The sequence below is a fragment of the Anthonomus grandis genome, chromosome 5 (genome assembly GCF_022605725.1).
Source record: "Anthonomus grandis grandis chromosome 5, icAntGran1.3, whole genome shotgun sequence".
NCBI classification, from domain to species: domain Eukaryota; kingdom Metazoa; phylum Arthropoda; class Insecta; order Coleoptera; family Curculionidae; genus Anthonomus; species Anthonomus grandis.
Genome location: NC_065550.1, coordinates 31,793,013 through 31,809,407, shown reverse-complemented (window position 1 = coordinate 31,809,407; position 16,395 = coordinate 31,793,013). Strand labels below are relative to the sequence as shown.

General features: G+C 39.5%; 2 protein-coding genes across 2 annotated transcripts; one reads left to right on the top strand and one right to left on the bottom strand.

The window, feature by feature from the left end:
* Positions 1–5,861: 5,861 nt before the first annotated feature.
* LOC126736260 (phosphoserine phosphatase) lies at positions 5,862–6,928 on the bottom strand. The gene has a single exon (XM_050440530.1). It carries the CDS (start codon positions 6,755–6,757, stop codon positions 6,041–6,043), a length of 717 nt encoding a protein of 238 aa, XP_050296487.1. The 5' UTR covers positions 6,758–6,928; the 3' UTR covers positions 5,862–6,040.
* Positions 6,929–7,843: 915 nt separating this feature from the next.
* On the top strand, positions 7,844–10,085 carry LOC126736259 (ankyrin repeat and zinc finger domain-containing protein 1-like). The gene has a single exon (XM_050440529.1). It carries the CDS (start codon positions 8,100–8,102, stop codon positions 10,041–10,043), a length of 1,944 nt encoding a protein of 647 aa, XP_050296486.1. The 5' UTR covers positions 7,844–8,099; the 3' UTR covers positions 10,044–10,085.
* Positions 10,086–16,395: the final 6,310 nt, after the last annotated feature.

The following is a 16,395-nucleotide window of genomic DNA, read 5'->3' as shown; positions in this document are numbered from 1 at the left end:
ATTGAGAGATTACGGCACAGCTTTTATGTGGACAATTGTGTCACAAGTGTGCCAGATGGTGACACTTTAGCTATCTTTATTCGCGAGTCTGTGGCAATCATGGCAGAAGGACAATTCGAATTGAGAGGGTGGGAGCACACGAGAATTGGTAATTTAGAAAAAGAATCTGTTCCCTGCCCTGTACTTGGTTTAATTTGGCATCCCGACCAAGATGTTCTAACTCTTAATCCAGGTTTTTTAGAAATTGATGTTGACAATTTAGTGGTCACTAAGAGAGAAATTCTATCGTTAACTCAGAAAGTGTTTGATCCCATAGGATTTACGTCAGCAGCAGTATTGCTTCCCAAATTATTATTGCAGAAACTGTGGGTAAAGCAACTGACTTGGGATGAAACAGTGGATGAGGAGTATGCACAAGTTTTTAAACGCTGGGTGCGAGAACTACCATATCTGATGCAAATACGAATTGCAAGATGGACTTTGACTGGTGGGAGCAATATACAAGATGTCAGCATACATACCTTTTGTGACGCTAGCAAGGATTCTTATGCATGTGCGATTTTTTTGAGAGTGGTTGTGCACCAAAAAGTCAATGTTTTTCTGTTAGCAAGTAAAGCTAGGGTATCACCACTAAAGAAAATGACGATACCAAGGCTTGAGCTTTTGGCCGCAGTAATAGGTGCAAGACTTTTTAAGAATGTCAGAGAAAATCTCAATACTACCGCACATTGTTATTTTTGGAGCGATTCATCTACGGTAATATCGTGGATACAAAGAAAAGATCAATGGGGAACATTCGTCTGGAATAGGGTTATGGAGATCCGAAAGCTAACCATAGCGGAACATTGGAGACATATACCAGGGGCTTGTAATCCCGCAGATCTGCCTTCCCGGGGTTGTTTTCCAAAGCAATTATTTGAAGCTAAATGGTGGGAGGGACCTACGTGGCTCTATCAGGAACCAGACCAATGGCCTTTGGAAAACCCAAACTACAATGAAGAGGAGATTTTACAGGAGCGACGAAAACAGCTGGTATTAGCCCTTGCTGATTTAAATATCCAGAGTGAATGGAATTTATCCTACTTTTCGAATTATCACAAGACAATACGGATGCTTGGTTGGATTCTCCGGTTTTGTTATAACATCACGCATTCAGATAATAAGAAAAGCGGTGAGTTAAGTGCTGAAGAATTTACGGCTGCCGAGACCTTGGCATTTAAATTGATCCAGCAAGAGTGTTTTTCGGGAGAGGATGATAAAAATATCAGCAATCTTCAACCATTTTATGATGAAAAGGGAGTGCTTAGATTGAAATCAAGAGTGTCTAACAGGGAAGATACTGAATATTTCCGATTTCCCGTTATTTTGCCTGCCAAGCATCCTTTAGTACAGAGTTTGATTTGGTTCGAGCATACAAAGTCTTGCCATGTTAGAACCCAAGGTCTACTGAGTCTCTTACGAGAAAAATATTGGATTATGGGAGGAAGACGTAGTATTCGAAGTGTCATATCCAGATGTGTAGTGTGCAAACGACAGCATGGAAAACCCTTGGTTGTTCAATCACCACCGTTACCTCTGGATCGAGTGCGTTTGGCAATTCCATTTGAGATCACCGGCGTGGACTTTGCTGGCCCGTTATTCCTGAGAACTGGACAAAAAGCGTGGTTGTGTCTTTTCACATGTGCGGTGTACCGCGCGGTTCATTTGGAGTTATGCACGTCGCTTTCGACCGCGGGTTTTTTGCAAGTGTTTCGTCGTTTTGTAGCTCGGCGCGGTAGACCTAAAAAGATTTATAGCGACAACGGGACTAATTTCGTTGGTGCGGAAAACGCTTTATCGGCTCTTGATTGGGACTCGATTTTACGCGATACCAGTGTGCAACGTATCGTTTGGAAGTTTAACCCCCCGACAGCGGCGTGGTGGGGTGGGTTTTGGGAACGGTTGATTGGAGTTCTTAAACAGCTATTACGGAAAATGTTGGGTCACGCGTGTTTGGACTTTGAACAATTGTTAACCTTGGTTTGTGACTGTGAAGCTGTTGTCAATGCTCGACCGTTAACATATTGTTCCGAGGATTCCACGGACTTGGCTCCTCTTACTCCATCTTTGTTTTTGCGCGAACAAACCGACTGGGGTTTACCTGACTGTGATTCTGTTGACCGCGCTTCCTTGTGTCGTAAAGCAAGACATATCCAACGTTTGCGAGATGATTTACGCGCGCGATTTCGCACCGAATATATGGGACAATTGAAGTTACTATCCAAAAACGCAAAGTGCAGTCCAGTCCGGATCGGAGATGTAGTGCTAATCGGTAATGACAATTCTAAGAGAACGGACTGGCCAATGGGTAAGGTTAGTGAACTTTTATCGGGTAAAGATGGTCAAGTGCGTTTAGTGCGGTTAGAAACTCCCAGAGGTGAATTGTTGAGACCCCTGCAACGACTTTACCCGCTGGAGTGTATTACTATGGAGCGAGATGTGGAAGCAACTCCTGGTCCTGAATCCACTACACCAGAAGCGTTCCAAGACAGTGAGGAGGCGAGTGGAAGAACCGAGGATGTGTTGAACAGGTCGGCTGAGGCAGTGAAAGTGACTCGGTGTGGACGTGTCAGCAAAATACCTGCGAGGTATTTGTGATTTTGTTGACTGACTGTAAGTAGACTGTAGTATAATAATAGTTTATTGCTGACTGTCTCTCCTGAGTTGTGAGAAATCTTTATGTGAAAATATTTCTCAGGTGGGAGAATGTTCGGGACAGTATTATTTTCCCTTAATTTCATATTTAGTTTAAGTGTAGTGGCAACAGCGCTCATCTGTCAATCTATTTATAATTACGCGCTGTTATTTCCCCGCTCCCCGGACAATAAGTGAGTCGTCTATTGTCATCGATTCGGTAACGATTAAGTAACGTCGCGCGGCCGCCGTGTTTTGGCCCTCTGTAATCGTGCGGTTACTGATGTTAATATTAAGTTTAGTGTTTGTTAAATACTCCCAATAACTGTGTAAGAAGTGTCTATTTGTTTTCTTTATCATTTATTACTCAAGTATGAATAAATTACGTTCTGAGTTCGAGGAATTCGTAGTTTATCATTTGCCCTGTATCCGAGTATTTTAAGTGGGTAAAGCAGCTAAGACGGGTAGTTTTAGCTAGCCCCCACAGTGCGCTTTGGCCTGTCTCATACCAGGGGACGCAGTCCATCTTCGGTGGGTCCACTTGTCCAGCAGACCCTTCATTGACGCGACCGCAACGCATTTGGCGATACCAACTATGGGTTCCGGCCCCATCGGCACATTCGGGGATCCCAGTCTGGCAAGAGAGTCCGCGTCCTCATTACCTGCATGGCCAGGTATCCAGACGAGCTGGACCCTGCTTCCAACCTGTACCAGTTTTTTCAGGACTTTTATGCACTCTAGTACAAGCTTGGAGCTTATCTTTGCGGCCGTGATAGCCTTAATGGCAGCTCTGCTGTCCGAGCATATTGATACGACTGTATTGCGGTGTCGGCAGCTTAGGATTTTCTGTCCGCATTTTAATACAGGGAATACTTCGGCCTGGAGGACAGTGGCGTGCTCCCCCAGCGAGTATGCCCTACTGGTATGTGGGATCCCACCAATAAGCCCTGATCCAGCTCTGTTATTCATTCTGGAGCCATCTGTGTATCAGATGGTCCCCCTATTTAGCAATGCAGCTCTGTTGGAATGCTGCCACTCCTCTCTGCCTGCAATGTGCGTCACGAATCCCTCGCAGTCCACAGTCACTGGAGCCATGCAGTCACTGCCCATCAGAAGGAGAGGACATTCCTGTATGGCCCGTGACCAAAACATCGCCAGCACGTAGTTCTCCGAGGACGTATAACCTGTACGCAGTCCTCATTGCCTCGAATTGCCCAACGAGGTCCAGAGGCGGAAGGCTCAGCAGAGTCTCAAGCGCTCTAGTTGGCGCCGTCCGCATGGAACCCGTTATGCTGAGACATGCAAGACGTTGAACTCTGTCCAGTTGAGCACGAATTTTCGCTTTCTCCGTACATGGCCACCAAACGATAGCCCCGTATGTGAGAAGAGGTCTCACAATGCGCGATTAGATCCAGTGGAGGATCATCCAGGCATTGCCGAAAGCCCGCCTGCAGGCCCATATGGCGCAGGTGGCCTTCTTCATTCTGGTGTCTGCATGATCGTGCCAGGAGAGTTTGGGATCCAACTTGATTCCCAGAAATCGAACTGTCCTGGAGTAATGCAGCTGCATGCCACCTAGAGATATAACAGGGGGCGTGCCAAAGTTACGTCTCCTCGTGAGTAGTAGGAGCTCTGCTTTTTTGAGGTTAATCCTGACACCCCCCGAGAGGCACCATATGTCCACCATACGCAGGGCTCTCATCATAGGGCCCCGCATTGAGACGGCGTCTTTCCCTGGGCAAAGGATTACCAGATCATCAGCGTAGGCCTGTGTGTATAAGCCAGCATTGTTTAAAAGATTTTTCAGGCTGTCGACCACAAGGCACCACAGGGTAGGGGACAATACTCCTCTCTGCGGGCAGCCCCTAGCCGCCAACGTTTCGACAATCTCGTTGTTGAGCTGGGCAGGTACATGATGTTTCGAGAGCATGGCCTCTATCCAGCTAACTAAAACAGGGTTCTGAGCCGAGGCTCTCGAGTGCTTGGCAGATTAATGCAAAAGGGGTCTTGTCGAACGCCCCTTCAATGTCTAGAAACGCACCCAGATAGGTCTTGCCACTACCCAGAGCACCCTCCACCTTCCTAACGAGGTGGTGTAGGGCCAGGTCCGTGGATTTGCCCGCCTGATAGGCGTATTGGTGCACATGCAGTGGTTTGTTGACCAGGATGCTTTCCTTAAGGTATCGATCAATCAGCCTCTCCATCGCCTTCAGCATAAAGCTAGTAAGGCTGATAGGTCGTAAAAGCGTTATTTATCTTCATAGTTATTGTATGTACTATTTTGCTCTTTTGATGTAATTTAGGTTTCTAGTTCACCTAGTTTAATATCAATAACCTTACTCAATAATATGTAGAGATGGGTAGAGAAAATTTCGATTGTGACTAAGAATAGCGTTCTGTCATCGTATATACTACTAATGTTAACAAGCAGATGTATCCCAAATATTGATATTTCATATAAACATTTATTTTTCTGAACAGTAGAGAAGGGTTGGACAGCTATCTTTTTTTTTTTATTAAGAAGAGATAGGTACCAAATCACCTTTTTAATGAATGCACTCTCTATTAGCATCTATCTTATGTTAGAAATGTATTACATTTTCTATTTAAATTACTTATCAGGAATTTGGATTTCTACTTACGTTTAGTTTAATATCATTATTCTTACTCTATTATATACAAATGATAGAAAAAAATGTCGATAGTGACAAAACAACCTCCACAACTTGGGTCACAGTTCACAAATCCAGCTCTAAGTAAAGATGTGGTGAAAAAAAAGTGTAGGGATGTGGTACCGAATTAATTTTTCAGTAAAAGAAGTCTCTATCAACCCCTATAAACTGTTTATCTATGGTCTCTATTAGACAACTATCTTAATGTTGGAAATGCAGTAAATTTTCTTTTTAAATTACATGTTTAAAGATGTAAAACCAATACTTATCTTCATAGGTATCTGTTTCACTCTTTTATTGTAATTAAGTTTTCTACTTACGTTTAGTATAATATCATTAATCCTTACCTGATATTACGTAAAAATGGGTAGAGAAAATCTCAATAGTGACAAAACCTCGACAACGCCTAGTTCAGTAAGAATGGCATTTTGACATCCTGTATTAATTAATAATGTTAACAAATAGATGTGTCTTGGATACAGATATTTTTTATCAGTAAATCATGACACTGCAAAATTCTTTAAATTTAAATAATAAATTTAATTTCATCATAATTATTATTTCATAATTAAAGCACACAAAGGATCTATACAACAATAATATTGTTTACTTGAGTCAATTCTAACAGTATAAAAATATCTTTATAACTATACAATTCCTAAAAACAATTTTCTACCAAGGCACCAATGCGACAATTAAATATTATTTAAATTAACCAAAACATTATAAATTTCATTAAAATCAGTAACAAACCATTTAGCCTTGGCTTTCACAGTGGGCCTAATAATATTTCCTCCATATCCAATGAAAGCATCTGCTGGGGGAGCAGCTTCCAAGTCAGTCGCACCATCACCGATAAGAATCAAATTTCGAAAACTATGTTTTGCTTTCAGTTGCTGAATCACCACCCCTTTGCCGCCACTTTTTGAAGTGGGTTCATTCTCATCGAACCCAGCATACTCCCCCGTAAAGTAAAACTTTAACCTGTTGGCAAATATGTGACTGTGGGGGATCTTAAGCTGATCAGCAATTGGAACTATAATACTCCTAAATCCTCCGGATATTAAGTAGACTGGAATGTTCCTGCTGTGGAGGAGCTCAATGAGTTTTTTAACCCCAGGTGTAAGAGTCGGAGGGCTGATTTTAATAAAGTCTTTCACCTGTGCCAAAGAGGGTTTGATGATATTCAACCTGAGATCTAAGGCTTCTTGGAATGTCATCGAGCCGCTCATGGCTTGACTTGTCAGGTTGGCCACCTCCGCACCTTTACCACAAAATTTCGCCAATTCATCGATTCCTTCCTCCCTAATTACGGTGGAGTCCACGTCGAAACATACCGCGTCCACCCGTTTCAGCACTGCAAATACATCTTCCAACATTTCGGCCAATCTTACACGTTTACAAGCACTCATATAAGTTTCTTATACTGGAAGATTTTTCATTGTATAATACTTGTTATTGCAAACTTAACGTTATCTCCGGGAGAAACTGATAAATTATTAGGTTGTATAATGTGATTTGTTATGCTAAATAACCAGTGGTTTTTGACCTTCATTTTGTAAATAATAACAAAGTTTATTAGCCATTGACGTTAGTGATGCGAAGAGTCCGGATTAATCGTCCGTTCAATCCGAATATCAAATTATTCCGAATCAATCCGGATATCTAAGTCGTCCGGATACACGCCGCCCGTTCGTTCGACCGACAATGAAATAAAAGCTTGCACCAAGTGACACAAAGTTCCACGTTCCACCGGCTAAGAGAATCCGAATTAAATCGTCCGGACAAATAACCCGGCAATCGGCAATGTCGTCGCGTCGCCTTGTGTAAACCTCTTGCTTTATCTATCCTTATTGTACTCATTTAGAAACATAAGAGACAATATGAGAACGCCCAAACTTTTTTGTAAACAAAGCATTTTTGTAGTGATATTTTGCATCGTTTAAAATACACTTGATTTATTACATACATAATTAGCTATTTTAGTTTTAACATCATGTAGAAATGCGTAAAAACGAAATGTCTAATGGGTTGCATAATGCATACCTTATATTCGCAAAACAGCTATAAAAAACGTTTATCGGACGGTCGAGCATCGAGCCCGAAACATGGCATAATTTGCCGAACGGGCGAGACATCGAGCGGATGAATTCATCCGGATGAAAAAACCGAATTTTCAATTCATCCGAATCAATGCTGTCCGGATATTGAATTAATCCGGAATTTTACAACACTAATTGACGTCACTCAAACTGTCAGATGATTGGAGGTTATGTTGTCGCACTATCGATATCAGGCCTTGAGACTGCTAATTTGTGTTAAAATATGCGTATTCCTGTAGATTAGCAACTTTTAAAATATCCCTTTTCTAGTACGTACCTACTAAAGTAATGCACTCAAATATACAGAAAATATCAATAAAACAATACATCCCTAACTCTTGCGCATTGACAGTGACATATGCCATAATCAGCTGTTCCTGTCAAATTTTGACAATAAAATAACCTTAATTTTCAAAAAATTATTTACAAAAAATTGCACAACTTTAATCCACATTTTGTATTCGTCCCCATTTTACAATATAAATTTAAGTGACAGATAAGGCTATAAAATCCAACAACCATCAACTAACAAGTCCAGTCTACGCACATCTTCAAGCAAATTAGACAAAATCCCCTCAGTTATAACCCTAGAGGTGTAAATCTTAAGATTCCTACTAAAAAACACTCGAAAAACAATAAAACTCACTCAAGAATGTCTCGCAAACAGGACTTATGTCAAGAAGTGATCTTTAACGAATATTTTAACCAGATGTTTGATGAAACGGTGGCCCCAGTTCAACTAGACACCTCTGAAGCTGACGAGCCTAAAACCCCAAAAACCCAATGGATCTCTGAGAAGTCTGATGGTAAATTGGCATGTTCTTACTGCCAAGTGATCTTTCCGGATGTCCAAGTGCAAAGGGAGCATTACAAGCTGGACTGGCACAGGTACAACTTAAAACAATCTTTGGGTGAAAAATCATCCGTCACAGAAGAGGAATTCAACCAAAAAACTGCCAACGATGACATATCAAGCATATCCGGTTCTGACAGTGAGGAGGAGGAGAACAGTTTGGACACTTATGCCACCGCCCAAGGTAAAATGTTCTTAAAAAACAAATCTGGACAAATATTCTCTTTATACAAATGCATCTTTATATCCAATAAGAAACAGGAGGTTAGTGAAATAAATTATTATAAAAAATTTAAAGAGACATGCCAGGACAACAAACAATGGACAATTTTAATGCTCGGGGGAGGGCACTTTGCTGGGGCAGTCTTTGATTATCTCACCCCAGTGGTGCATAAGACATTTCATTGTTATACAGTTAGGGCAGGACAAGGAGGCTCCCAATCAAGTAAAGATGGCAAGTCTGGAGGCTCCCACCCAAAGAGTGCTGGGGCATCACTACGTAGATATAATGAACAAGCTCTGGTGGATCATGTAACAAAAATCCTTTCAAGCTGGAGCGAGGAGATTAAAAAAAGCAGTTTAGTGTTCTTTAGAGCCTCAGGTCCATACAACCGAGGGGTTCTTTTTGGTGGTAAAGAGCCCTTGCTAGACCGGACAGATCCTAGATTAAGGCCAATTCCCTTTTCTACTGGCAGGGCAACTTATGCAGAAGTGAAAAGGGTACATTTTGAATTATGTACTGCCTCAGTGTATGGCTCTTTAAGTGAAGCGGTATCACAGTTTGCACAACAAAAAACTCCTGAAAGAGATTCTAGGAGGGGCAAAGTGAGGACAATTAACAGGGCCAAGTCCAGGGAGGTGGTCGAGAGGCCTCTGCCAGGTGCACCAAGTGAAAGCAACAGCGATGATGAACAAGAGGCAAATATTGTTAGTGCACTTCTGGAGGTGTCTTTTGAGGGATTAGAAGAGTTTACGGACAGCTTAACCCCTGAACAAAGAAGCTTAAGAAAGAAAAAACCTAAAAAAAGCAAAAACCAAAAGCTAAAAGAAAAAGAAGAGGCAAGAAAAAAGAATCTGATAGATATAGCCAGCAAGGGTAATGTTTTACTTCTGGAGGAAGTCCTCAACGAGAGACTTAAGACTTTTGACCACATGTCCAAAGAAAGTGTTGCTCAAGAGTGCTTCAATGAAGCGCTAGACAATGACGGCAACAGTTTTCTACATTTGGCCGCCATGAACGAACACGAAGATCTCCTCCAATACCTTCTAAATAACCAAGCGGATCCATGCTTAAAAAACAAAAACCAACACACCCCTTACACCTGCACCACCAGCAAACTATCCAGAGAAGTGTTCAAGAAATTCGCCAAAGAGAACCCTGACAAGTATAATTATAATAAAGCGCACATCCCCACGAACGCCCTGACGGAAGAAGAGTTGGCCGAAAAAAAGCGGGCCCAAAGAAAAGTGAAACGCGTCAAAGAAAAGGAGAAGAAAAAAGAGAACCACTTGAAGCAGCAAGAGGAGGACCACAAGCAGAGATTCCTGAACCTCAGCGATAGAGAGAAAAGGGCGTTGGCGGCCGAGAGGCGCATTATGAACGTTCAAGGGAAAGTTATCGCCAGGTGCTTCCTTTGCGGGGTCGACATAGCAGGCAAAGTTCCCTTCGAGTATTTGGATAATAGGTTTTGTTCCATTGACTGTTTGAAGGGCCATAGGATGAAAAGTACACAGAAAGTTTAATTTTTAAGTTGTAAAGTTTTTATTAAATTGTTTTCTTTTTTTTTAATGACTTTTACTATTTATTTGTTTCAGCTCTACATGAAGAGAATAATAAATTTTGACGTCAGGTACGATACTAGAAATGTGATTTTGTGTTGTTGTTCAGTAACTTGAATAAAAACACTTAAGAGGATGAGTTTCTTCTGATTAAAACAGATTGCATATTAAGGCTATCAGCGAAATCACTCTGTGATATTTTATCATTATATGTATCTACCACTATACTCTGCCTTAAAAATAGTATCAAAAACTATACCTTGTATGGATATAACATGGAATAGTGGACTTCTGGAACACAACAAAACTTTTTTAGGCCAAACTCAGTCGGAGTCTCTTTATTTTTAGCATGTGAAGATAACCCTGTCATTGTTGTTTTGACCAAACATTGGCTCAAACAGGGTGAACCTTTTTTATAGAAAGTTATGCTCTCGCATCCATCTATTCCCGTACTCAATATAATTATGGTGGGACTTTGATATTATTAGAGAATAAGTTTTTAGAAAGATATAACTTTGTTGATATAACCAAGTTTGAGGATCTCCTGGAAGAAAAAACTTTTGAATTTTCCATTGGTTATTCTAAAGAATTAAATTTGTACATTTTAGGCCTTTACAGGTCACCCCCGAGTAATTTTAGTAGTTTTATTGATAAATTATATAACGTTTTAAGTCAAATATCGGTAAATGCATCACTAATATTGACAGGTCACATTAATGTAAATTTTTTAGACTGCAATAACTCTAACAATCATTTGTCGATATATAGAGTGCTGAAATCTTTTAATTTAAGTTTGCATGTAGATCAACCTACTCGCATCACTGCTAATTCAGCATCACTTTTAGATTATATTTGCTCTACGCTCTGTGAAACGCAGGTTGCATGTAAAATTTAAATGCCGGGTTGTCTGATCATGAGGCCGTATTATGTTCCTTTCTTCTAAGTGAAAAAAAGTGTACCTCAAGAAAAAAGAGTGCGGAAGGTTGTTCACTAGAAAAAATTTCTGTAAATTTAAAGAATGTTGTAATTCAATAGACTGGAATGATATCATACTTGACAACGGTGCTCCTTTTGAGAGTTTCCATTCAACTTTAGTGGATGTTTTTGAGTCAACTTTCCCCATGATGACAATTAGGGAGAAAAGGAGAAGACCCTGGTATAGCAGGGGTCTCTTAATTTCTGGTAAAAATCTTCGGTGTTTGCACTCCATAAGAAAGTTTGCCCTAGACAACTCCAGATTCATATCCTACTTTAATAGATATCGCAAAATTTACCGCGATACAGTGAAATTGGCAAAAAACTTATACTACTCAAGTAAAATAAACCAATCAAGAAATAAGTCTAGAGAGTCTTGGAAAATTGTTAATGACTTACCAGGCGAACGTGGGAATCCTTCTGTTTCTAATAGCACGGTGTCGACCGAAACCCTCAATCATTTTTTCCAGGGTGTTGCTTTGAGTCTATCAATATTATTGCCTCAGTCTGTTAGAGATCCGCGCTCATACTTACACAACATTAAGGTGCCTGAAACATTTTTCTTTAGACCAACAGATTCTAGTGAAATAATGGAAGCTCTATCCTCAATAAAAAATAAGAACTCCTCTGGATGGGATGGGCTGTAACTAAGGGTCCTAATAGCGCTACCGCTACCAACCCTTGATTCTTTGGCTGAGGTGATAAATATTTCACTTTCAAGTGGGTCCTTTCCACATTTACTCAAGGATGCCTTGATTATACCATTATTTAAGGGTGGAAACTATGATGACCCATTAAATTTCAGACCCATAGCCCTGCTTCCCACGCTTGTAGAGAGATTGGTAAAAACTAGGATGATGGAATTTCTGAAACGGCATAATGTTCTTAACCATCAGCAATTTGGATTCCGGACGAAACTGGGTAAATCTGATGCTATTTTTTGGAGAGTCTGAACATGGGGTTGAACGCTGGGGAGAGTGCGGCGGCGGTGTTCTGTGACTTATCTAAGGCGTTTGACTGTGTAAGTCACAGAATACTGCTGCAGAAGCTAGAAACCTATGGATTCAGAGGAGTTGCTCTCGAGTGGTTTCGTTCTTACCTATCTGGAAGAACATAAAGGGTATTCTTTGACAATGATAGGTCATCCAAAAAAAAAAAAGGGTAATATGGATGATCCAGGAAATCATCGACCAATATCAATAATACCGATATTAATCAAGCCCATTGAGCTCTGTCTAAACCAACGTCTCATATCTTTTCTTGATAAACATAATTTACTTTCACCAGCGCAGTTTGGCTTTCGAAAAGGAAGATCCACTGCTGATGCACTCAGGGTAATGGTAGACTACCTGGTTGATGCATTTGAGGGGGGCAAGACAGTGAGTGCAATTTTCTGCGACCTCTCAAAAGCGTTCGACTGTGTCTCGCATAGTATTTTGTTGAGCAAGTTGGTTTTTTATGGTATCCGGGGTAGTTGCCTGGAACTTATCCAGTCCTACCTTTGTGAGCGTCAGCAGATGGTGACTTGTGGAGGAAGAACATCCTCCATACTTCGAATAACAACAGGGGTGCCTCAAGGATCAATCTTGGGTCCTCTTCTGTTTTTACTTTATGTAAATGAATTACCCGCCCACTTCTCAGAGGTGATATCTGTACAATATGCGGATGACACAACTCTCCTCAGTCAGCATTCAGATCTGATTTCCCTACAGAATGGAACTAGTGCAACTCTTCACAAGTTAAAAGTATGGTTTGCTGACAATAATCTATGCTTGAATCTAAATAAAACAGAGGTGGTTAATTTCTCTTTAAGGGAAAGACATCAGAGAATAGACGCGATCAAATTTCTGGGTGTTTATCTAGATAATAAATTATCATGGAAGAACCATATAATAGATCTGGCAATAAAACTCTCGTCGGTTCTTTTTCTGTTGCGCAGAATTGTTCAATTGGCGCCTCCAGTAGTATGTAGAACGGCGTATATGGGACTTTTTCAATCAAAGTTGTCATATGGACTGTTATTTTGGGGTAACTCGGCTGACTGGCAGAGAGCATTTAAGTTGCAAAAATCGGCACTCAGAATTCTAGAAAACAAAAAACCAACAGATAGTTGTAGTCCTTTATTCAAAAATTTAAAAATCATGACAATGCCTGGCCTATACATTCACCAATGTCTGATATTTGCCAGAACATACTCTTTTAGATTTAGCACAGTAAATAGTAGCACAGATTTAACTAGCTACGCTCGAGCGTAGCTAGTTAAATCTGTGATAGTAGGCACTTATATGACACCAGACATGGGGGAAATCTTTTACTTCCACAACACAGGCTTAGTCTGACCCATAAGGGCTATATGACTAATGCCATAAAACTTTTTAATGCAATACCCGAAACCACAAAACAACTAGATTTAAATAGATTTTAGCAAGTAACGAAAAACCTGATTTTGGAGATCTGTCCATACTCATTGGACGAATTCTACAATAGTCTTTAACCTAGTCTATCAAAATTTATCGAATACTATACTTTTATACCTGTATAACAAATGTTTCATACATACTTGTGAGCATTTCTGATGCGAACCAAAATTGTATTTTGTTTAATTTTTTTTTTATTTGCTATGTTATGTAGGTAAAACTCTGATAGATTAATGTCTCCCTTTGTGCAATGTATTATTGGCGTTTGACAGTCTATACCTTTTGACGATGCTAAGCTGTTGGATGTATTTGAGCAAATAAAGAAGTATTATTATTATTATTATTATTATCCCGTCTGGATATAGATGCGGGTGTACCCCAGGGTTTTGTTCTTGGACCTGCTATATGTCAATGATATCTCTCGAATTCCAATTAGGGGCAAATTTACTATCTTTGCGGATGATACAACATTACTTTGGCATGACAGTGACACCAAGAGGTTAAAGAATATCGTTGATGAAGATTTAATTCTTGTAAAGTCATGGTGTGAATCTAATAGATTAACTTTTAATATTTCTAAAACTAATATTTTAACTTTTAAATGTAACCTTGGAACTGACAATTTACAAAATGAAACAATAAGTCCTTCTGAAACATCCAAATTTTTGGGCCTGACGATTGATAAGCAATTAAAATTTGAAAATCATATCTTTTCTTTAATAGGGAAGTTATCATCCAACTGTTAAGCTATTAGAGTAATAACACATTCTCTAGGACTTGATGTGGCTAAAATTGCCTACCATGCTCTTATTGAGTCTCATCTGAGATATGGTATTGTGTTTTGGGGTGTGCTCTCAGTATTTGTTCAGCTCTCTATATTTATTTTGCAAAAAAGAGCCATACGCTACATGTGTGCAGCTCCCTTTCGTAGCCCCTTATTTTTAAAACACTCTGTCCTGACATTGCCATGCCTTTTTATTTTAGAGACTGTTTGTCTTATCCACAAAAAATATCGCCATCAGCTTGGCCACCCCTCCTCGGGTTACAATCTCCGAACAACCTTCTCTTTACCTCTGCCTATCCCAAAAAGTGAGCAGATTAAGTCCTCTTTTGTGTACGGGGGCAGAAGGTTTTTTAACCACCTACCCCTTTATATAAGGCTAATAAATTGTGAAAAAGGTTTTAGGAAAAATATAAAGAAACTTTTGCTTGCTAAAGCATTTTATTCTCTAGACGAGTTTTTAAATACAATTTTTTGACAGTGAAGAGTTTTACGCAGCGTAATGTGACTTCTTATACTACCTTTTCTTTGGGTGTGTTCTATATTCTATGTATGTAAGAATTGTTAAAATGTTTATATTTTTGTAAAAGATTATGTTGTCAACTATCTTCAAGGTTTTATATAATGCTTTGTTAACAACAGATGTTGTTAACAAAGCAATCTTCCTCAGTTGTCCAGAGTTTCATAGAAAAGATTACAAGCACTGTTCAAGGTAGATATATTATAGAGGAACAACAAATTCTTGTGCACTAACTCTTGATTAAATCCAGTAAAGTTTGCCTTTTTAAAATCAGGAAATAAGAGCTCTGGACTGTGGTACTTTTCGACAGACATATTCATAACTATTAGTGTGTGACGTAGTACTTCACTGCTTTTTGTACAGTACAATCGAACCATTATAAAAAAAAGAGCAAGGAGCCATTTATTTTTACTGTTAAAAATATTAATCAGAGTACTTATCTCACAGCTAAGGAAAGAATAAAATAGCATTAAAATCTGTAACACACAGTATATTTTAAAAATTATTAACAGAGTTATTGAAATTGTAATAAAAAACTAGCCTGTAATCTTAATTACTATTTTCCTTTCTTATTATTATTATTATGAATGTTTTGTAGATGATCAATAGAAAAAAGATTTCTGAACTTTTATTTCTAAAAACTATAAAATAAATATAAAACTTAATTCCTCCATAAGTTGTGGTAAAAGTCTCAACTTTCTTCAGATACATTTCTATAATTCACAATAATTTCAGGCGTTTTTGCTGAAGGCACATCATCATCCAAAGAATCTAAAACGCTCCCAATCGAAAACACCGCGTTTTCAATAATCTCAAACTGATCCCTCGTGGTGGATGTGCTCAGATAATGATCCATCATCTTTAAAATCCGATCTTTCATCTCTGAAATTTCTATCTCTTCTGACTTCGCAGATTCGGCCACTAAAGGCTCTTGAAGAACCTCATAAGGATCATCAGAGTCCGACCCTTTACTCACCATATCTTCGTCATAATAAAACAGTTCAGTGTTATCCAGTTCGGGATCGTTATTAAATAAATAACTATTAGTTTGTCTCCTGGGGATCATATCCAGTCGGTTATCGTGCCCCACATGTGTTCCAAGAAAATCCACTTCAACATATCCGGTCTCCAGTGATTGGCGGGCCTGGATCTTGGCCGGACAATGCCCGTTTATCTTAAAATGTTTAATAACATGCCCTTTCTTGCTACGACTCTTAAATACACCATCTCTGTGACACTTTAAGTGTTGCAGGTAATACATACTGTTTTTCCATCGGTTATCTATCACATACTTTGTTACTGTATCTCTTTCCATTTGTTTTTTCCACAGTTCGAAATCCTCCAGAGATTGAAAACTCAGCCTCTCAACTGACATGTCGATATTGTGACACTCCACATAATGTTTAATTATATCCTTTTTGCTGATCAGAGATTTATCATCGTCACACAGCCAACAGGTTACCGACGATGATGATGAAATGGTGTCCTTTTGGCAATTTTTCATATGTTTTGTGAACCTATCTGCAGACAAAAATGTTCTGGAGCACTGATCGCAGGACATTTTCGAGAGTCTCTTCAAAATCTGTTCCTTTAATGGATGGTTTGAATGCACCTCATCTACAT